At 43.2% G+C, this 23747-nt stretch overlaps 1 protein-coding gene across 1 annotated transcript in view; it reads right to left on the bottom strand.

The window, feature by feature from the left end:
* GDI2 (GDP dissociation inhibitor 2) overlaps nt 1-16879 on the bottom strand; it is a 34606-nt gene extending 17727 nt beyond the window's left edge. The window contains exons 1-4 of the mRNA XM_045464138.1: nt 16106-16879; nt 7395-7502; nt 4385-4484; nt 830-964 (exon numbers count right to left, since the gene is read on the bottom strand). Coding sequence (XP_045320094.1) covers nt 830-964; nt 4385-4484; nt 7395-7502; nt 16106-16150 — 388 coding nt within the window. The 5' untranslated portion in view covers nt 16151-16879. The remainder of the gene's footprint in view (nt 1-829; nt 965-4384; nt 4485-7394; nt 7503-16105) is intronic.
* Between the last annotated feature and the right edge of the window lie 6868 nt (nt 16880-23747).

Below are 23747 nucleotides of genomic sequence, written 5' to 3' on the forward strand. Positions count from 1 at the left end.
GGGGTTGAACTCAAGAACCGCGAGATCATGACCTGAGCCGAAGTCGGACGCTTAACCAACTGAGCTACCCAGGCGCCCCAACTTCAAAGACAGAATATCTTTCTTAGGAAAGTGTTTGCTATTTAAGAGAGGCAGGAATAGAAAACGTTAACAGGTTATCTATCTTTCGCTGAGCCAAGAGACGAAATAATTTTGGGCAAAGAATTAAATCTACTCCATACTCACCAGAAATTTCTAAAAAAGAGAGATTTCAGAGGACGGCAACGGCACCAATTAGAAGATTAGTTTCACCAGAACAAAGTTCTTTTCTTTCTCAGCAGTTTGGACAGTAAGGCGAAGGTGGTCGGCTTAGCACTGTGATTAAGTTCACAGGCTCTAGATTCCTCTAGAGTTTCCTTCCTAATCCTGCTGCTTACCTGCTTGACCTCAGGTCTGAGTTCCCTCATCTAGAAGATTCTTCCAAATAAGAAAAGGAACGTGAAGTGTTTAGCACAGAGCCCAGCGCACAGGAAACACTCAGAAAAACACCAGCTCTTCCGAACTACTCCTACGAAACAAGCACTGGGAACCTACACAGGCCACAAGCTCCATGGGACGCACAATCACTTCAACTCTCTCTGAGCTTCCAAAGGCAGGGTTTTTGAACGTCCTCTTCGCTGATGATCCAGCAACTGCCCAGAAGAGTGTGTGGCACTTAACGCACATCCAGCAAACACTGCTGACTGGACGAGTGAGTGGATGGGTGTCAGAACAGGGGACGTTACATTTGATCTCTAAGATTCCCTTCTATTGTAAAATCTCATTATTCTGAGCAAATAAAATTACTTACTAGATGCCAGGGCTTCTGCTTCGGTGGAAGGAACCTTGTAGATTTTTCCTCCCTTATAGACAAAGCTCCCTTCAGTCACTTTGAAATCCAGATAGCGGGTGACCTCTGTATAAAGCAGCATCTTCACCAGCTGACCTAGAAAAGTCCCACAATTCCAACCGTAACTTAAATCTTACTGCCTCCAAAAACTAGCAGGAATAAAAGTACATTTATTGTTGGCTTGTACTGATGGCCTCCTAGTTTTTTCTTAACATTGTCCAATAACTCCTGCCCAAAAAAGTCTCCAATGCCACATTCCACATGGGACAATCAGAACGCATACCTGTTGCTTAGCATATTTAGAACTATCTTTTTTAATGTTACAACTTCAAGATTAATAACTTTATCAACTTGCTTTTGTAAAATCTGTATTAATAATTATTAGAGGTACGTATGAAGTTTAGAATTAGAGTACTACTGCAAATAGGTCTGAGTTTCCTTAAATTCTTATTATGTTTTAAAGAGAGGCAACTAATAGGGAAAATTTTTCAAGAATTTGTGCCATTCAGTTTGTATTATTCAATTTGTATAAGATGAACATTAGTTTCAGATAAAGAATAAACCAGGCATACAATTTGAAATATTACCTGTCTATAAATAAAAGAAATTTAGGTATACTAAAAACAGTAAACTTCTTTGAGAAACCAAATTATTTTAAAGCTCATTCGAAAGGATAAAAACACCAGGACAATCAAAAGAATTTTTTTTGAAAACAAAAAAAGTTTCAGCTTTATGCACCAAATATTAAATTGTACAGTTATATTAATTAACCCACAAATTAGAGGGGAAAAAAAGAGACCCATATATAAAAATGTAATATATTATAAAAGTTCAAATAAAAGTGGAAAAGATAAATGGTATTGAGGGACAAATAAATAACCATTTTAAAGATTTTTTTAAATGTTTATTTGTTTTTGAGAGACAGAGAGAGAGAGAGAGAGAGAGAGAGCAAGCGAGCATGAGCAGGGGAGGGGCAGAGAGAGAGGGAGACACAGAACCCGAAGCAGGCTCCAGGCTCCGAGCCGTCAGCACAGAGCCCGACGTAGGGCTCGATCTCACAGATGGTGAGATCATGACTTGAGCCGAAGTCGGACGCTCAACCAACTGAGTGACCCAGGGCCCCCTGAATAATCATTTAAAAAAATAAATCTCAGGGCACCTGGGTGGCTCAGTCGGTTGAGCGTCCGACTTCGGCTCAGGTCATGATCTCACCGTCTGTGAGTTCGAGCCCTACGTCGGGCTCTGTGCTGACGGCTCGGAGCCTGGAGCCTGCTTCGGATTCTGTGTCTCCCTCTCTCTCTCACTGCCCCTCCCCCGCTCATGATCTCTGTCAAAAATAAACATTAAAAAAAATTTTTTTAATAAAAATAAAAAAATAAATCTCAATCTCTAGATCTCAAACAGGATAACAGAAAGGGCGCCTGGCTGGCTCAGTTAGCAGAGCATGAAACTTTTGATCTCAGGGTCACAAATTTGAGCCCCACATTGGGTGTAGAGATTACTGAATAATAAAAAAAGTAAAGAGGCTTAATCTCAAACAGGGTAACAGGTAAATTAACTTATAAAATAGGTGAATTTACTTACACAGTGAAAAAATAAAACTATAAAACCAGTGATAGCAAATACTAGTATTTGTTAACCTTGAGGTAAAGAGAAAAATTTTAAACATATCCTTCCAAATCAGAAAGAATAAAAAGAAGATCAACCTATATAACTACATGAAAATTAAAAGCTTGTGTATGAAAGAAAACTATAACACAATTACATATAAAGCCAATCACAAACCAGAAAGGATGTCTTCAACATTCATTAAAAGAGTATTTATTCAATAGCCTTTAAAAAGAGCTCTTTCATATCAATAAGGAAATATTGTAAAACCTCAAAAGAAAAATATACAAAGCATAAGGCTGGCCAATTCACTAAAGACTATGAAAGCCGGGGGTCCTGGGTGGCTCAGTCTAAGGTTAAGCTTCAGACTCCTGATTTTGGCTCAGGTCACGATCTCATGATTTGTGGGATCGAGCCCCATGTCGGGTTCCACACTGACAGCACGGAACCTGCTTGGGATCTTCTCTCCCTCTCTCTCTCTGCCCTGCCCCGTGATGTGCGTGGCATGTGTGCACTCTCTCTTTCAAAAATAAACTTTAAAAAAAATATATATAAGCCAATAAACATCTAGAAATCATTTTACTCTCAGATACTTTTTAAAAATCCATTATTTTGCCTTTTGGTATGACAAAGTGACAAAAATTAAAATGAGTTAATATTTACGACTGATAAAGGTACTAGGAAAGGTGGAGCCTCACAGTCTTCTGGTGAGAGTCACAGTGGGCAATAGAAAATCAAAGCCTTAAGAAGTTACTGCCTTGATCCCCACACTTCTAGGGCTGTACAGTGAGGTTCAACACAGACACACACAGACTGGCAAGTCATATACCAAAATATTCACCATAATTCTAGATGGTGAGATTCTGGTTATATAAATTTTACTTCCTTTCTGCTTATCTGTGTTTTCTAATTTTAATAAAATGATTTCATTACTTATGTAATTTGAAAAGTGCTTATAATTTACTTCAAAAGAATTTCAAAAAGGTAACTTTAAATTTCAGAGAAAATTCAAAGATCTTTCCATTAAAAGAAACTATAGGGGCACCTGGCTGGCTCAGTCGGTAGAGTGACTTTTTTTTTTTTTAAACACTTATTCATTTTTGAGAGACAGAGTGTGAGCAGGGGAGGGGCAGAGAGAGGGAGACAGAATCCGAAGCAGGCTCCAGGCTCTTAGCTATCAGCACAGAGCCCCATGTGGGGCTCGAACCCACAAGCTGCCAGATCATGACCGGAGCCCAAGTCGGATGCTTAACTGACTCAGCCACCCAGGTGTTCCTGAATGTGTGACTCTTGATCTTAGGGTTGTAGGTTCAAGCCCCATGCTGGGAGTAGAGATTACTTGGGCGGTGGCGGGGGGGGGGTGGGGGGGGGGGGACTTAAAAAGAATGAAAGCAAAGAACTGTAGAATATAAATTCAAAACCAAAAAAAATAAATAAAACACCAAAAAAGGGAAAGGGTGGCTCAGACTTTTATACATGGGCCGTAGACTTCACACCAACAACTTGGTTTTTTGATGTCATTTCAGAAAAAGGCACTAATATCATAGCAATTTTGCCCTTCTAATTAAAAATGAGAAAATATGTGGAGAAAAAAGTTTTAAAAGCCTCCAAACTAGAAAAAACCCTGTTTCTGAAGGCCCAGTTATCTAAGACCATCACCAAAGCCCCTTAAGAAGAGTCTGTGCCACATCCTAAGTTTGCGCCTCCAGAACCAACTACAAAGGAGTCACCCTCCCCCCTCCATTTTTATGGACTCCAGATGCCTCTAATGGACCATATTATACTCACCAAACTGTTGCCATTCAACGAAATCTATTTTCACATACCTGGAATAATACTCTCTGTCAAGAGTTAGTTTCTACTTTTAAACCAGATTCAATGGCATAAATTTCAGTTAGAATTCTTTACCATTGGCCATAAGGAACTTAGGAATTAAGTCAACATTCCAGTCTCTTCCTCTCCCCATTGACGCTGGTGGTGCTCCTGGTATTTTAAATCTCTTGTATAACTAAAACCAAAACAAAAGTTACCCATAATGTAATAAAATTTTCATTATGCTATGCAACTATTCAATGTAACAAGGGCATGTCATTTTTTATCAGATAAAATTTTTAGAGAAGTTCCAATACACATCTAAATTAAATATATTACTAAACTAAGGAATGATAAATATTACAGGGGTAGTATTTCTTACTAGCGGGAAAGTAATAATACAAAACAACTTGTCAATGACACATAGCTCTGTAGATATACCCCTTATTTGTAGAAATCTTTTTTTAAATGTTTATTTATTTTTGAGAGAGTGCATGCACGAGCAGGGGAGGGGCAGAGAGAGAGAGGATCTGAAGCAGGCTCTGAGCTCGAACTCACAAACCATGAGACTGAGTCACCCAGGTGCTCCTGTAGCAATCACTTAAACTCATTCTCTCCTGAATAAAAGGCTAACAAAAGGCTTACTTTTTCTTTACTGTTTATTTTTGAGAGAGTGCACGCATACGCGCACACAAGTAGGGGAGGGGCAGAGAGAGGGCTAACGTGGGGCTCAAACCCACAAACCGTGAGATCATGACCTGAGCTGAAGTCGGATGCTCAACTGGTGCCACCCAGGCGCCGGAAAAGGCTTATTTTTGCTTCTGTAGTGATGTAAGGAGTTAAAACTAAATTCTGGATTCTTCAAATCAAACAAGACAAAGTTAGTTCCAGTTAATTTATAATGTATATAAGTGAGTTGAGTAGGAGATCTAGATAAAAAGCAGCTTTCAAGGGCACCTGGGTGGCTCAGTCAATTAAGCATCCGACTTCCGGTTAGGTCATGATCTCGCAGTTCGTGAGTTCTAGCCCCGCGTTGGGCTCTGTGCAAACAGCTCGGAGCCTGGAGCCTGCTTGGGATTCTGTGTCTCCCTCTCTCTCTGCCCCTCCCCTGTTCGCACTCCCTTTCTCTCAAAAATAAACATAAGAAAGAAAGAAAGAAAGAAAGAAAGAAAGAAAGAAAGAAAGAAAGAAAGAAAGAAAGAAAGAAAGAAAGGAGGAAGGAAAGAAGCTTTCAGTCTAAAATTTGGGAATATTCATTTGAACTCATGGATTTTATTGTTAATGTGGAAGTGAATAGACAAAGTTGGTATATATTTACTCATAAAAATCCCCAAGTCCTTGAGTATGTTCACTGGGGGAGAAAAAAGGCAGCTTGCTCATCTTATTGAAGATTAATAAACATACTAAGTGTAGAAGGAATGGTGCCAACGTATCACTCTACGGATTATTCTCAATGGAGAGATGTGGTGGCCATCACCTTAACTAGGGTCAAACTTAGCATCATGAACAGTGGGGAAATCTAGACATTATGTGCCTCTGATATGATGCAATATGAGGTACACAGCAATGCTTTCTTATTATCAACTAGCTTGAACTTTTCAAAAGGGAAAAACAAGTGAGGAGATTTTTGTAGATTAAGAGAATAAAGAGAAACCACACCAAAGGCAATGTTTAAACTGGTTCAAAAAAAAGAGGGGCGGGGGGATGCCTGGGTGGCTCAGTCAGTTAAGAGTCTGACTTCGGCTCAGGTCATGGTCTCATGGTTCTTGAGTTTGAGCCCCGAGTCGGGCTCTGTACACACAGTGCAGAGCTTGCTTCGAATTCTCGGTCTCCCTCTGCCTCTCCCCGACTCATTTGCACACACATGCTCTCTCTCAAAAATAAACATTTAAAAAAACGAAACAAACAAACAAAAACCACCACCATACACAATATAAGACAGTCTTAGCATCAGTGGGCAATTTGAATATGATCTGGATATTACGGTTAATTTTCTTAAACATGATAACGAATGATACCATGATTACATAGGAGAATGTTATTCTTAGCCAGTGAATGCTGAAAGATTCAGGTCGAGTATCATGATGTCTATTACTTCTAAGGACTCAACCCAGTAACAAAAAAAGACAAAGCAAATATTGAAAAATGTCAGCCGCTAAATCCAGATGGAAGGTTGATCCATTGTTATTATTCTTTCAACTTTTCTGTAGGCCTGAATACAGAAAAAATTTTTGATAAAAATATGCAGTCTATTTTATCAGTCATTATTTAAAGTAATTGGTGATGTCTATACATCTCCTATAAAATACAGTACAGCTCATATCCATGCGTGTGGATGCTGAACAAACCTCACAGAGAAAAAGTTAGTAAAACACTTTTTGTGTGTGCTTTAAATATTTAAATATTATTTGTTTTATCATGAGAAGAAGCAAAAATAGAAGAGTTGATTAAAACACATAGGTACAAATTAAAAAACAATAATGAAATGAATATCCATTTTTAAAACACTCAGATTAAGAAATAAAACACTACACGGTGATCAGGGGCCCTTGTGGGCACCTCCACACTACATCACTCTGCCTTTCCTCACCCTTGAGGCATCTGCTCTCATGATTTTTTTTTTTAGTAAAACACACTTTGGAAATGCTTCCTGTGCCCATGCTCTAGAAAAGTAGGAAGCAGGGCAGTAGAGCAAAAAGGACTATACCTTTGGAGTCATATAACCTAGGTTCCCAGCCCTTCTCTGGGGTTGTAACAACACAGACTATTTTGTCACCTGAAAACTGAGGATAAAAATACCTCTTCAAGTAACTAGGAGAATACATAAAACCAAGTGGAAAACACTGGCACTGTGCTTGGCATATATCAGATATCCATCAGGAGTCTATACCTTTAGCTTCAAGAGATAACGGGTAACTGCTCCAAGGTGGCAGGAAAGGTCACAACTTAAATTTCTACAAGCCCTAAACTAGCAGCCCCTTTTGAAAAAATAGGTTACAGATAATCTATTTAATAAAACAAAATTAAACCTATCTATAAGGAGTGAAATTGAGATTCACAAGTCAAAGATTCGAAGAATGAAAGGCACAAGTAACTTAATACTTACATCTTCCAGAGGTGTTATAGATGCACTCTCTCCTCCATAATATGGGTTTCTATCCATGTGAAGAACTTTCTTTCCGTTCACTGACATTATACCTGACAGGATGCATTCCTACAGGAAAAGCATAAGTATCTTCAAAAGAAGTAAAGCATTACAGCACGTTTTGAACATTACTTTTTTTTTAAAGCCCCTCATTAAACATTCTTTTAGTAATTAATACTTAGTATGTACAGTAGATGACTTAAGGACAAAGCCCAAAGTGACCAGGGTTCCAAGAGTGGTCTGTGGACCCCGTGGGCCTCAAGGTTAGAACTATTTTCCTAACACTAAGACATTATTCACTATTTGCCCACTGCACTAGCATTAGCACCAATGGTCCAAGACCAACGGCAGACAGAACGAATTAGGACAGTAGCCCCACTCTGCGCTACTCATTATATTCGCCACCACCAGGTACTCAGTTTTAAAAAAAGGCTGGCTTACTCAAACATGTCCTTGATGAAGCATTAAAATTACCTTTGTTGAAAAAAAAAATTACCTGTTAAGTATACACCCTTGAATGCCCACCATTTTATTTTAATAGTGTGTGACAAGATGGGAAGTCCACATAAGGTAACTCTGGCTCAAGGAAAACCATTTGTGCAACTGATGTGTATGCTGAACTAACCACTTCTTTGTTCATGGGTCATCTTTTTTTTTAATTTATTTTGAGACAGTGCCCGTACAAGTTGGGGAGAGGCAGAGAGAGACAAGAGAGAATCCCAAGCAGGCTCCAGACCATCAGTGCAGAGCGCAACATGGGGCTCAATCTCAGAACCATGAGGTCATGACCTGAGCGGAGATCAAGAGCTGGATGCTTAACAGACTGAGCCACACGGGCACCCCTCATGGATCATCATTTTTATTTGAAAGAACAACTGACCAATAAACTATTACTCAGACCTAGATATATGTCAGATGTGGTTTCAGATTTCATACTACAACAAATATTTTTAAAAAAAACAAAACCTGCCACTAATATTTTGGTATAAATCAAAGAATATCCACAACCATGTGGAAGGCTATTAGAATACTCGTCCCTGTTCCCACTGCACATCTGTTATGAGGCTTGATTTTCTTCAGATACTTCAGCTGGTATCTGACAAAAGTCTGAACACCAAAGCAGGTGAAAATTCAGCTTTCAAGCCAGACATTAAAACTAGACATTCTGCACATTAAAGAGATGTGCAGAAAATGTAAAACAGTAATACTCTTCTCACAATGTTTTTGTTTTGGAAGATACAGTTATACTTCATAAAACTTACTCATGTTAACACGTAATGGGTTTATCATTACTATCTTTAAGTGAATTAATACAAATTTTTTAAATTTCTCAGTGTTGATTTCTAATGATAAATATTGATAAACATAACCACTATAAACAAAACTCTTCAGGGTCCTTAATTTTTCAGTGTAAAAAGATCCCAAAGTCAAAGAGTTTGAGAACCAGAGCCCTAAAGGAAGCATCCAGAATAAGCACTAGTAAGTGGCAACAAATAGAGAATTATAAACGACTACTCTCAAGAAAAAGGTAAATGAAACATGAATATACTAAGATACACCATATCAAGATGGAGGGGGAAAAGGAAAAAATTAAAGAAGAATATGATTAATGAATTAATGAGAAGAAATCCAGAGATGGGATACACATTCACTCAAAACCTGTAGTATGGTTTTGGTGATCAGGGCTTTATCTTTTAAAAAGAAAAAGGAAATTCCATGTATCATCACAAATCCTAGGGCTTTTCAAAATTACCCCAAAGACCCTACATAGCAGAGAACAATCTCACTCCCCTAGAAGTCTGACTCTGATACCTTATTTTAAAAATTCTTAAGTATTTCAAATTTTATTCCATAATATATCTATTCATTTTAGTATTTTTGAAAGGTTTTAAGTTCTTATCAGGCTCAAATTTCACTTTACGAGGGTGTATCATTTCTTATTTAGATCAAGAACCAAAACACTATGAGTGCTCCCTCCAGAAGGCCACTTCATGCCCTGTTCCGGTCACAACCACACCCCCCACCCATTCTCATGATTTCTAAGAGCAAAGATTTGTTCTGCTGGTTTTTAAACTCAGAATAAATGGAATCATGCAGTATACCTTTTTTTTTGTATATACACCTTTTATCCAACATTATGTTTACAAGATTCACTCATGTTTTGCGTGTTCTTGAAATTCACTTATTCTCACTGCCACAGAGCAGAGTCCCCAAGGTACAAGAGTCAAGTCCAGCCTGCACGCGGTTTTCATAAAGATTTACTGGGAAACACCCATTCCGATTCATTTACATAGTGTCCACGGCAGGTTTCACGGTCCCACAGTAGAACCGTGGTTGTGACAGAGACTGCATAGCCGGCATAACCTAAAAGATTCACTATCTGGACCTTTACAGAAGGTCTAACCCTGCAAGCAGTGGATGGATCTCAGCGTGTGCTTCCCATGTAGCATCATCCGCGAAGGGCTGAGAAACGTCAATTCTAAGCAGGTTCTCAGACTTCACTTTGCATCCACATCACTTGGAGGGCTTGTTAAAACAGATTGTGGGGCTTCCATCCCCAGAACTGGGTTGGGGCTTTCTCACCAGGCTGGGAGTGTGCCTTTCTCACCAGGCTGGGAGACCACTAATGAGGCTGGTCCAGGACCAGTTTCAAGAACGGTTATGAAAGCACCGCCGCTCCAAACTCTAACAAAGGTGAGAATCAACTGGGGATCACACTAGGCAGGGGTGCCTGGCTGGTAGAGCATGAACTCTAGGTCACGGGGTCACTGAGTTCGAGCCCCACGCCAGGCTTAGAGCCTACTTCGACAAAACAAAACCGAGGATCATGCTGGCCTGCAGGTGTTGCTTCGGCATATCCAGTGTGAGGCCTAGCCTTCTGCACTTCTAGCAAGCCCTCAGGTGTTGCAGAAGCAGTTGGTCCAAGGACCACGGTTTGGGTAACAGAGCTGTAGAGACTTTAGTTGATGGGCATCTGGACGGTTCGAGTTTTTGACCATTACAAATATTCTCAACGTGTTTTTATTATGTATTTGTTGGATACATATCAAGGAAAGCACAATTGTGTTCAACTTCAGGAGCTTTCCAAAGTGATTGTACTAACATACACTTTTGTCAGCAGTGTGTGAAAGTTGCTGTTGTTTCAAATCCTTGCCCAACACACTTGTGTCTTTTTAATTTTAGCCCTTCTACTTAGGATGTGGTTTAATTTGCATTTCCTGACAACTAATGAGGTTGGGCACTTTTTTATAGTTTAACTGATAATTAGTATCTTCTTTTGATAAGTACCTACTCAAATGATTTGCCCTTTTTAAAAACGGGCTTCTTCTTACTGCTACATAAAAGTTCCTTTCATATTCTGGATAAAAGTGCTTTATTAGTTATATATATTGCAAACATCTTCTTCCATTCTGTGGCTTGCCTTTTCAGTTTCTTAACGATGTCTTGATAAACAGAACTGAAGACATTTTCCAACCCTAATATTACCAAAAGCAACTCACTTGTTCAAAACACAAAATCCAAAGCAGCACTAACATATACGGCTCAACATAGTACATGAAAGTAAAATAAACCTTGCTATCTCAAAAACAGGTTAGGGCACGGACAGAGGAAGACTAAATAGTCCTATTTCCAGCCAACAAAGGCAGACTTCAGAGTTCAACTTTTGGAAGCAAAAACACAGCAAGCAAATCTGCATGTTGCATGTCTTCTATATGTAACTTCTCATGCTCCCCTGCAAATAAGCATGATCCACTCACTGGACCATGGCTCTAAAGCAAGTACTAAAGGTGGAGGCCTAAAATAAAGGGCTCAAGAATTTGAAGATTCACTGAAGTCCAAAGGGCTGATAATAACCACCTTTAAAGGCATCGCTTGCTACAGTTGTTACAGGAAAAACAAAACTACAGCAAAAAACACCAAACAGAAAGTAAACGCACACAAAAATTAGGAAAACAGGTACCTAAAAACCAATACTAAAGAAAAGTCCCTTTTGAAACCCACTTACCTAGAAATAGGAAGAAAATGTTAACTTGAACATTTCTGAATCCACTGATATATGCTTTACAGCAATAACAAAAAAAAACACTGTTTTCAGCAGAATGTTCCTTTAAATGTCTGTCCCTTAAATGCATCTCATTAAATGCTGTCAGAAGATAATTTTTCTTGAAATTGGCTCTAATTATATGTTTCCTGCTCAAAATCCTCTCCCACTGCTTAAAAAGATAAAGTTCAAATTTCTTAGCCTAGTACATTCAACCTTCTTACCAACAGGCCTTCTTTCCAACCTTATTTCCCAATCTGCCTCTTCATACCTTCTGTTTGAGGCAAAATAAACTTCCTATTCCTTCCATACATCCTGTTCTTACTACCAACCTATCCTGCTCACTCTGCCTAGAAAATCATTCCTCCTGCTCAAAGCCTACCAATATTTTAAAAAGTCAGCTTACATACTTCCTTCTTTATGAAGGTTTTCCTGATTCCCCTGTCTGAATTCCCACATGTGTAGCTCTATTACAGCTCTTAGTACTTTCTCATATCAACTCCTACAGTTACCGTCCTCTATGAGAAGCTATTTGTTTATAGAAAGTGCGTTTACCTCTTTATTGCCTGTAACTGATCACAACAGTCACAGTTTAAATAACTGAAATTGGGGAAGACATTACTCCATTAAGAGTCTTCGGGGCGCCTGGGTGGCTCAGTCAGGTAAGCCTCCGACTTCAGCTCAGGTCATGACCTCACAGTTCGTGGGTTTGAGCCCTGCATTGGGCTCTGTGCTGACAGCTCGGAGCCTGAAGCCTGCATTGGATTCTGGGTCTCCCTCTCTCTCTCTGCCCCTCCCCCGCTTATGCTCTGTCTCTCTCTCTCTCTTCCAAAAATAAATAAACGTTAAAAAAAAATCTTTAAAAAAAAAAAAAGAGTCTTTAATCAGGTACAAGGAGAAGGAAGATAGAGGTAAATGTCGATTATCATCTATGTGAGCCAAAATATTTACCTAGTGGTTTTTCAAACCAAGTATCTCACTACTACCTCTAGATGCTGAAATGCATCTGATTTTATTTCTGTTCTATTGGGCCAGTATGCTTGAAACGGACTTAAAATACAGACTGCAAAACATTTATACCTTCCAAAAATAAGACATTTGTACATATTGGCCCAATGATTGCTACTGCAGTGAATAGAAAGTCCTTTGTGAACAAAACTCTAACAGAGCAATGGCAAGGATTTTCAAAGAGCAAATCTGAGAAGCAATTTAAGATGTTTAAATCAGATATAAAAACTCCTCTTTTAAATCACAAAATTTTAATAAAGAAAAAAGGAGAAATTACATCTGGGATGTAAAATAATTTCTAAATATAGAATACTGAGAATACTGGTTAAGTATCACTAGAGTACGTTTCTATTCATGACCCTCTACCAGAATTATTATATAGAACAAAACAACATAAATACCTCCTCGAGGCACCAACAGCTGTGGAACTAGTTACCCTTTTATATATCATTTTTTTTTTTTAATTTTTTTTTTCAACGTTTATTTATTTTTGGGACAGAGAGAGACAGAGCATGAACGGGGGAGGGGCAGAGAGAGAGGGAGACACAGAATCGGAAACAGGCTCCAGGCTCTGAGCCATCAGCCCAGAGCCCGACGCGGGGCTCGAACTCCCGGACCGTGAGATCGTGACCTGGCTGAAGTCGGACGCTTAACCGACTGCGCCACCCAGGCGCCCCTTATATACCATTTTTAAGAAAATTCAAGAATTCACTGCCAAACCCAAAGTCAATTAGAAGCAGCATCTTAGGTGGTCAGATGAGGTCTACACACGCTGCCATCAAAGAAAAGTAAAGGTCACCTTAACAGCAAAGTAAGGGAGGAGGAAGAAAATGAAAAGCAGACTGAAGCACTCACTCACTCACAAAGGCAAGCAGTCTGTGACTATTTAGTAAGGAGGGACAAAGCTCACCAGGTGTCTCAGCAGCTTCATCATGTCACGGCATGACACAGTACTTAATGCTCAGGGTGTGAAATCTTAGTTATCAAGTAAATTATGTTCCTTAGTTTGGTAAACAAGTTGTGATGTCATTTGGAGCAGCTTTTATCAGAAAGTTGTTGTTCTTTCTTTAAAGGGAGAATCAATCGTCAATTCCTCAGAAAATTCAATTATATGGAATATTCCCTTTCTCCTAGACACAGAACGATTTTGTTCTAAGGTATACATTTTGTGTCTTATTTATTAAAGTTACCAGCAACATTTGTGGATCACTATGACCTTTATTTTAGAAGGAACAACTGACACAAAACAGTGCCAACTATGGCAACAAACTCCGACACTTTCTTTAAAAGTAACAAGTTCAGGGGCGCCTGGGTGGCGCAGTCGGTTAAGCGTCCGACTTCAGCCAGGTCACGATCTCGCGGTCCGTGAGTTCGAGCCCCGCGTCGGGCTCTGGGCTGATGGCTCAGAGCCTGGAGCCTGTTTCCGATTCTCCGATTCTGTGTCTCCCTCTCTCTCTGCCCCTCCCCCGTTCATGCTCTGTCTCTCTCTGTCCCAAAAATAAATAAACGTGGAAAAAAAAAAAAAAAAAAAGTAACAAGTTCACAGCACTAAAAGTACTTGACACACTGCCCTCCTGCGATATGTGGTACCCATAGTTGATTGTGTATGCCTGTTTGCAGGTTCTTAAGCCTCAGGTACTAAATATTTAGAAGCCAAAAATTAAATTAAGTGGTATGTTCACTCCAAATACTCGGCCAAGCGTGATTTCAGGGTTTTTAACTTTGGTGGTCTCATCTCACTTTGAGCAGTCCTGGTGTCACTAGAAAAAAGGACACAAGATTTACCATGGTCAAATCATCCTGCCACCGCCGCTCCCATCAACGAGCGTGGATGCTCTGAATGGAGAGAATTCTCAAAGAACATCTGAGAAAACAATATAAGAAGGCTCATAGGGATTAAAGCTATCACAGCTGTAAAGTGAGGGCAGAAATTGGTCTGATTTCTAGTTAGGCATGAATCTACCACTCATCAAAAAGATCACAATCGACCCAAATGAATGTTTAAATTTTTTTAATGTTTATTTATTTTTGAGAGAGAGAGAGAGAGAGAGAGGGAGACACAAAATCCGAAGCAGGCTCCAGGCTCCGAACTGTCAGCACAAAGCCCGATGTGGGGCTCATACTCACAAACTGCGAGATCATGACCTGAGCCCAAGTCGGCCGCTCAACCGACTGAGCCACCCAGGCGCCCCAACCCAAATGAATACTTAAATAAAATGCATCATCTCCACCGGGTCGTTATCCAGTACGACTGTGCTATCTCTGACACAAACTGCTGCTTCCAAACCAGGCATGTAGAAACCTGCAAGATGGACGTGCATTCGTTCGTCCACGTCCAACGGACCTAATCAAGAGCAAATCTGAAAGACCAGCAATAACCGCAGGAAAACAGAACGGGCTCTTACAACATGCCGGCAGCAACGGTCCCCATCCCCATGGGCAAAATCCTCCACAGTCCACAGAGCTCAGCTTGGAATCCCAATCAGACGCTTTAAAAACATTCACTGAAGAAAAACAGCCGCACAGCTTGGACACTTTAAAATCAGACACATTAAAAACATTAATTGAAGAAACATTAACAGCAGGTGGGCCTGTTCATTTAGGCATCCTACAGTTGGCCAACTCACCACCTGGAAAGAAATTCAACCGAATCCCGCACGTTCAAAACAACCCGGTAGTTTCCTAGGTCAGTGGCCTCAGCTATTTGGTGCTGCTTCTCAGCCAGTCACACGTGGGTCTCGACCGGCCAGTAGTAGAGAACTTGGCCTCTATAGCCATCAATCCATCACCAATCCATTTCTTAGGGGAAAGCCCCGAGAAGCGACAACGGAGGCAGGGAACAGACCGAACAAAAGGAAAAGGTGGCAAAGGTCAGCTGAGAAAGCATTCGATAGACAAGTTTTGAGCAAACTCCTTTCCAACGCTACAGATGCTCAAAAAGTGAGCTGGGAGGGTGATGAGAAGGAAGGCATAATGCCTCTCATTTGAAATGGGCGCGGAGATAAAAGGCTAATTTTTCTCCCCAAACCTAAGTTAACCGAACTGTATCCAGCACAAAACAGTGACTGTCCAAGGACCTGTCACAAAATCTTCTGCCAAGCTCTGGCAGGCAAAGACGGATGAGTAGTAGTGGCTGAAGTCTAAGTAGGAAACGCAAGAGTGGCCTCCGCCCTCCCCCACTCTGCCTGGTGCTTTTCCGTTTCCAATCGGGAGAGGCCAGCAACCCGTAAAGGAGGTGGACGAGTACCGATCCCCAATCGGGCTTCCCCCGCGCCGAGCAAAGCGGAAAAACTGTCCTTTTCCAGCTGGACTGGGTTTTCCATCTCCGGTCTCTCGATTCACGTTTAGGGCCGCGAGCCCCAGCAGCTGGGCACTGCCGCAGGCCCGGACTCGTGGGGACGCACTCGTCGCCACCCGCCCCAACGCCCTGTAGAGCAAGGCCCCCAACGACGACCAAAGACCGTGTGCACAAGGACAGCGTGCGAGACGCAGGCCCCGCTGGGAGGCCGGCCCGGGCAGAAGGCGGCGCGGCCGGGCGGGGTGGGCCCGGGCCTCGTGCGGCGGCGCGGGCGGCAGGGAAGGGTGGGGAGAGGGGGCGCGGGGCCCGCCGCCCAGAACTCACCGTCAGGCCGGTGCCCAGCACGATCACGTCGTACTCCTCATTCATGGCGGGGGAGGACGAGCACCGAAGCCCAGGAAGGGAGAAAGCGCAGGGACTCGAGGGGCCCGGGGCTACTCGACCACCCTGAAGCGACAGGGGGAGCGCTCAGACCGGTCTCGGGGCCCGACAAAAACGGGAAGCCAGGGCTAGAGGCGAAACGGAGCTGGAGAGGAGGGACGCCGGCCGCCACCTCAGACGGGAAGAGAAGAGCGGGGCAGGGAGGGGAGGGAAGACGGGGAAGGGAGGGGAAGGCGGGCGGCGACTGGGGCCTCCGCAGCCGGGGCGGGGCTTAGGGAAGGCGCTCGGAGGGCCGTCGATCACAGCCTCCCCGCCCTCTCATTGGCTGCATTCCGTCGCCCGACCAACTTTCTTCCTCTCTCACGTCTCGCGAGAAGAGGGCGGGCTGTGCCTTTAGCGGTTCCGGTCTTCCGCCCGGCCCGCTGCCACCGTGGTTGGGGGCGGAGGGGGTGGAGGGGGCGGAGGGGGTCCCCGCGCCTGGGCCCTTGAGGTCGTACGGCTGGGAGCGTGCCGGCGGTCGGAGAGCGGCGGTCCGGTTCGTTGCTCCCGCAGTGGTGTGGGAGCCGAGGCGCGCCCAGGGCCCCGAGACCTCCCGCCGCCCTTGGACTTTGAGCCTGAGTCGGCCACGTGCGCCGGGGCCGGCCGGGGGCCCCGCTCTCCCGCCCTGCCACCGGCTGGCTACGCACCGCGGGCCGAGCGTCATGCAGGCCTCGGCCCCGAGTGCTCGTGCGGCTGCGCCTACCTCGGCCAGTGGCAACTTGCTTTGTTTTCCTTTTTGTCCTGCCTCCTTTTTCTCAATGAAAGAGGACCCGAAGTATTTTAAGCAGCTCAGAAATCACTCGTGTTACCTTACTTCCCGCCCTGTGTCTTGCCTGTGGGGCCTGAGGAAATTTAAGGGAAGGGGAAAAAAAAAAAACAACAATTTTTTAAGAAAGAAAACGCTTAGCGTAAATATAGGGGAAGTCCAGGTTTGGGAAGCAGGCCTGAGAGCTGTAGCTCAAGCCGGCTATAGAAATTGTAACTGACCAGTGTATGCACTCCTTCCCCCACCCCCAACTGTTTTAGGATTCCCACTGGAATCTCCAGCTTTGGGTATGGAGACAGGTGTAAGGAGAGGCTTGTGTTCTCAACCAAAGAGAGTACACCCTATAGGGGCAGTGTAGACAAGCGATTTCCCTAAAGCCTTGGATAGCCTGTGTTTTCAGCCTGGGATAAGTCTGCATACTCAGACGAAAGAGTTGGCGTTTCCTTCTAGATTTACTCCCAAGCACCGCTGGATAAGAGCTATTCAAAGAGAATCTTGGTGGACAGAACTTCATAGTTAAATCATTCAGATTCCGGAGATAATGTAACAGTATTGTACAATGTTTCTTCGCCCCAGAAAAAGTTTTAAGTGTTCTACCAGACAGTGCACCTTTGGGGGGTTGCTGGACAGTTTAAATTTACATACCTTAATTGGATTTGTATCCATTAGCGACCGAATGAATTTCTATAAGTAGACAAAAACCAAGTGCAGAGTTGACTACTGACCCCATTATGTGCCAGTGGGTGTAACTGACTTTTCTGGTAGCTAAGCATGTTTTAAGAAGGTCCTGCTGTTCCTCTCCAAGTATGTGCACGTGTATATGCACATGCTTATAAACAACAGAAATTTACCTCTCAGAGTTGTGTAGGCTACCAAGTAAAAGATCAAGGTGTGTCTGAGGGCCTGCTTCCTGGTTCTAGTTGTCTTTTAGCTTTGTCCTCACAGGGTGGGAGAAGATGGGAGGGGGAAGGGATCTCTCTGGCTACTTTTACAACATTACCTACATTTTTTTTTTCAACGTTTATTTATTTTTGGGACAGAGAGAGACAGAGCATGAACGGGGGAGGGGCAGAGAGAGAGGGAGACACAGAATCGGAAACAGGCTCCAGGCTCTGAGCCATCAGCCCAGAGCCCGACGCGGGGCTCGAACTCCCGGACCGCGAGATCGTGACCTGGCTGAAGTCGGAGGCTTAACCGACTGCGCCACCCAGGCGCCCCCATTACCTACATTTTTTAACTGACATGAAATATTGACCCATTTTTAAAAACTAGCAGTAACGAGTCCAGGCTGGTTCAATCAGTAAAGCATGTGACTCTTGATCTAGGAGTAATGAGTTTGAGCCCCATGTTGGGCTTAGAGAATACTTTAAAAAAAAAAAATCTTTGGGGCACCTGACTAGCTCAGTCACTGGAGCATGCAACTCTTGATCTCCACTGGGGGTGGAGCCTACTTAAAAAAAAAAAAATTATAAAAAGTAAAAAATAAAAATCACAATAAAGAGCCTTTTTCATGTATTGCTGTATTGCCATCAACCTCTGAATGTTGAAGAGGCTTTTGAGCGTATCTGCTGAATTATGTTACCATGTTTTAAGTAAAGGGTAATTTATCAATATTCAGATGAAGTTAATGAGAAACTCCAAAGCGTTGGATAAGGGATCTGAGTTTAAGGCTAATGAGGCTCTTCAATCCGATCCCTTACACTGAAGTTTAGTTTGTGGAAGGACACACACACACAAAAAAAGCCAAAAACAAAAACAAAAAATAAAAAAACAACAAAACAGACAAAAAACCAAAAACAACTGGATTAATCCCGAATTCTGTGCCTGCTCTAGGATCTGCAACCTCATCTATTCCAGTTGCCAAGGAACTTGGTAGACAACAAATACTGTTTACGGTGAAGTGGCTTGAAAGCCACTAAATGGTTCAGTGTATTCCTGAAAGAGTGACACTTAGGTTTGGGGGAAGTGGGTGACTTGTGGAGAGCAGTGGAAAATACCATCCCTCGTAAAGGTATTTAAGTCTTTGTACAAAGCAAGAGTTCAGTGTGATTGTAATTTAGAGCCGGGTGCTTGGGAATCGTTGCTGATCTGTTTGCACTAAGCCCCCGCCCGCGCTTTACAGAGGGAGAGACTGAGTCCAAGGGAGATAGCAGAACGAGCCCTAGTCCCGGACATCTTTCTGTCCTGAACCCCTGTTCCAGCTTCTCAACCAGTTTCCCTTCTGTGTGTGGTAACCATTATCTTCCTGAAATGTGAATCGGATCCTGTTCATGCTTCTGCCTACCTTTTGCGTCTAGAATAAAATGCAAACCCCTTGCTATGGCCTAAAAGGTGTTGTGTAATCTAACCTCCGCATAGCTCTCCCAACGTCATCTCGTGTGCTTCTTGTTCACTACACTCCAAACACACTAGTCTTTCAGTTCCTGGAATCTGGTCAAGCTTTTAACCACCCAAGGGCCTCTGCGCTCTTGTGGGTCCCAAAACTACCAAGCCGCACTTCCCCTCCTACGTACACTTCTTCACAGCTGGTTCCTTCTGCTTCCTTAAGTTTCTACATGAAAATCTTCCCCGACCACCTTGTCTCAAGTAGCTTTCTCCTCAAATTTCAGTCTCTAAAAGCACCCTGCTTATTTCTTTCGTTGATTTCTATCAAATTGCTAATTACATCCTTTACTTGTTCCTTGTCTGCCTGCTAATCAGAATGTAAAGTCCATAATGATGCCATCGTGCCTGACAGGTGATGAGTAAATATTTGATGAATGAATAAGACACCTGGAAGTTAATCCCTAGATCAACAAGGACTAAATGTGATGAAATAGTACCAGTTCCTTTTGATAACTTTTGACAAGGGCAGCTTTTCTTATTGCAGAAGATACTAAAATTAATACTTTACAGGCTCTTAAAGCTAGAGATCTATACAATATAAATCTGTTTAAAATCTGGATAGCTAATGCTGAAGATAAAACATAATAGGATATCTGCGGGAAATTTTTAATTAGATCCCCCAAATAAGTATTTCCTAGTTTATGCTGCATTCATTTGCCCACACCCACAAACTGCAATCTGCTCCCAATCTCCAGTTTAGTAGTGACTGGCTCCACCCTGGGTCCAAACCAGAATTCTAGATCTCATCCTTGCTTCTGTCTTCTTTCTCTCCTTCCACATCTATTCCGATTTTGTTTTGCTGTGTAACGAACCACCCCAGAGCTTAGTGGCTTTAAAAAACAAACAAACAAACAAACAAACAAAAAACTAGTGACTTAACAAGGTATTATTATCTCTTAACGGTTCCGGGGGTTGAATGGGTTCAGATGTGCGGGAATTGCTTGGGTCTATGATGCAGTTGTAAACCAGGGGGTTTACATCATCTGAAAACTCGACTAGACTGGACATCCAACATGGCGCACTCCCGTGGCTCACAGCTGATGATGGCTGTCAGCCGGGTGCTGAGCTGGGGCTGTCAACAACAGCAGCTATGTATGTGTGTCCCCTCCACTCGGTTTGCACATCTCGAAGTATGGTAGTTGTCTTCCAAGGGTATACATCCCAAGAAACAAGAAATGGAAGCTGCCGGTCTCTTAAGGCCTGGGCCCAGGAACTGGCGCAGCATCCCTTCTGCCATATTCTACTCATCAGAGCAGTTACAGAGCACACCCAAATTCAACAGAAGGAGCTATCCGGACGCCTGGGTGGCTCAGTCAGTTAAGTGTCGGACTCTTGATTTTGGCTCAGGTCGTGATCTCATGGCTGTGAGATCCAGCCCCATGTCGAGCCTACTTGGGATTCTCTGTCTCCCACTCTCTGCCCCTCCCTCCCACACTCCCACACACACACACACACACACACACTCACTCTCTCTCTCTCAAAAATAAATAAAAACTGAAACAAAACAAAAAAAGGAGCTATAAAACCCACCTGTCAGTGAGAAAACTTGCCAATGTATGTGTACCCATCTTCAATCTGCACAATACCCCCCATTACGTTCTGGCCATTCCGCCTCATAAAAATCCCAATCCCTCCTCTCCAACCTCATTGCCACTACACTGGTACAACCCACCGTCAAGTTATCTCCTTAGATAACTGCAAAAGCTTTCTTAATTGGACACCTGGCCTTCAGGACAGGTGTCTCAAGCTTGTTCTCTATAGTCTAATCCAAGTGAACTTCATCAAAATCTAAAGTGACTGGGGGTGGTGCCTGGGTGGCTCCGTTGGTTGAGCATCTGACTTTGGCTCAGGTCATGATGTCGTGCTTCACGAGTTCAAGCCCCGTGTCAGGCTCTGTGCTGACAGCTCCAGAACCTGGAGCCTGCTTCGGATTCTGTGTCTCTCTCTCTCTCTCTGCCCCTCCTCTGCCCCTCCCCCACTCACCCTCTGTCTCTCTTTCAAAAATAAACATGAAAAATTTTTCTAAAAAATCCAAAGTGACCAAGCTGATCATGTCTTTAAAATCTTTCCAAGGCCTCCACTGCTCTTGGAATAAAAAGTCCAAACACTGGTCATTTCCAAAGATGAGCTTAAATGATCTGGCCCTCAATTACCTAACCAACCAAACCTCTCTCCACAACGCTCCTCTGCCCCTAACAGTTGCTTCCAATTCACTGCTGTATTAGTCGGCGTTCCGTCAGAAAAACAGCAACCACTCTAGGTATTTTATTTGCCTGTTTGTTTGTTTTTAAGTTTATTTATTTTGAGGGAGAAAGTGCGTGAGAGGGGCAGAGAGAAAGAATCCTAAGCAGGCTCCGCACCATCAGTGCGGAGCCCAAGGTGGGGCTCCAACTCACAAACCCTGAGATCGTGACCTGAGCCCAAACCAAGAGTCAGATGCCTGACCGACTGAGCCACCCAGGCACCCACACTCTAGGTATCTTAAATAGAGGCAATACAATATAGGGAATTGGTTTCAAAACTGGAAATGGCTGGAGAGGCAAAAAGGAGAAAGTTACCCAGAAGTTAGAAACAGCCTGAAAGTCTGGAGCAAGAGGGAAAATGGTGTTACCCAGCCTTCAAGTCCACTGTGCTCTCAGGCTGACAGACCGCCATCACCGCCTCCGCCAGAGCCTCTACCGCCGCCGGAGCCCAGGAGTCCCCACCCACGGGCCGCTACTGGGGCCACGGCCGGAGGTGCTACCAACAGCAAGGGAACATGGCTGCTCCTGCCCCGGTCTTCCACCAGCATTTTCCACTGGCAGAACTCACCGGAAGCCGGTTGGCAGAGGGCTCTGGGAAGTGTCATTTGCTGACTCAGCTCCTGCAATACAGAGAAAAGCAGGAATGGAGCTGAGGGCCAATAGACAGATGACTGGCTGAGCTGCTCCAAACATTTTCTGTTTCATGAACTCATCATGTTCCTTTCCATCGAGACGTGCTTTTCCCTTTGTCTGAGACATTCTTCCCCTACTCTTCTATTTGAACCTGGCTGCCCTCTTCTGCTCGTAAGAATTCTCACTGCAGGGGCGCCTGGGTGGCTCAGTAGGTTGAGTGTCTGGCTTTTGATTTTCGCTCAGGTCATGATTTCATGGTTCGGGGGATCAAGCCCGTGTGGGGCTCTGCAGAGCCTGCTTGGAATCTCTCTCTCCCTCTGCCTCTCCCCTGCTTGTGCTCTCTCTCTCTCTCTCTCTCTCTGTCTGTCTGTCTTTCTCTCTGTCTCTCTCTCTCTCTCAAAATAATAATAATAATAATAAACTTTAAAAAAAAAAAGGAAGCTCTATGTATGGAAAAGGAATGAATTCACAATGTTCCCAAGACTTGGATAAAGAACAATATGACTTCCAGGAAGAAACTAAGTATCAGAGACCCTTTCAGTGGCTTACCTTACATCATAACTTTTACTGAATTTCTGTGTATAGAGAAATGAAATCAGTACCAAGACTGGTGATGAGGCTAACAACACAACATAATATGCAAAATAGAAATCATTAGCAAGTGTAATTAGTGGCAACTCTCTGGAATGCAGAGGAGTTGGGTTGGTGGAACAGGGTGGGGTTTCAGGTGTAGTGGCCAAGCAGGTGAGTCAGGTGTCCCAATTTCCAAAAAACTTCCTAAGAGTAGTGCAAGCATGTTCTAGATCCCCTTTGCCCTTCAAAAAGCTTCAACTTACTCTGGCCTCTAACTGCAGAGAAGTTGTGGGAAAACAGCCTGGCTGTCAAGGAAAAACAATGACGACTGACTGAAATCATGATTTATTTGTTCCCTCCTAGACGAGAATGCTCTCTAAGCTGCCCAAGCCTTAACGTTTCTTAAGTCACTTTAAAATCATTCACTGGAGGGGCGCCTAGGTGGCGCAGTCGGTTGAGCGTCCGACTTCAGCCAGGTCACGATCTCGCGGTCCGTGAGTTCGAGCCCCGCGTCGGGCTCTGGGCTGATGGCTCAGAGCCTGGAGCCTGTTTCCGATTCTGTGTCTCCCTCTCTCTCTGCCCCTCCCCCGTTCATGCTCTGTCTCTCTCTGTCCCAAAAATAAATAAACGTTGAAAAAAAAAATGTTTAAAAAAAAATCATTCACTGGAATGCTTTTTGTATTAGCTTAAATAAACTTTGGTTTCAAGTACCAAAAACCACGTCAGGTTATCTCAACTATAGAGGGGGGATTTATTAGAAGGATGAAGGGCAAAAGTATAGTCGGTGTGGAAGGAACTGGAAGTCAGGAACCAGAAAACTGTCTCTACACTCAGCTCCTCTCTGTACGACTTCATTATTTTCTCTCTTTGCAGGTGGACACTGTCTGCTTTCCTTGGACGTGGATGGTGGATGACGGCTGTCAGCCCCATTCAACTGAGTTACGCC

The sequence above is a fragment of the Leopardus geoffroyi genome, chromosome B4, assembly GCF_018350155.1.
Source record: "Leopardus geoffroyi isolate Oge1 chromosome B4, O.geoffroyi_Oge1_pat1.0, whole genome shotgun sequence".
Taxonomy (NCBI): Eukaryota; Metazoa; Chordata; class Mammalia; order Carnivora; family Felidae; genus Leopardus; species Leopardus geoffroyi.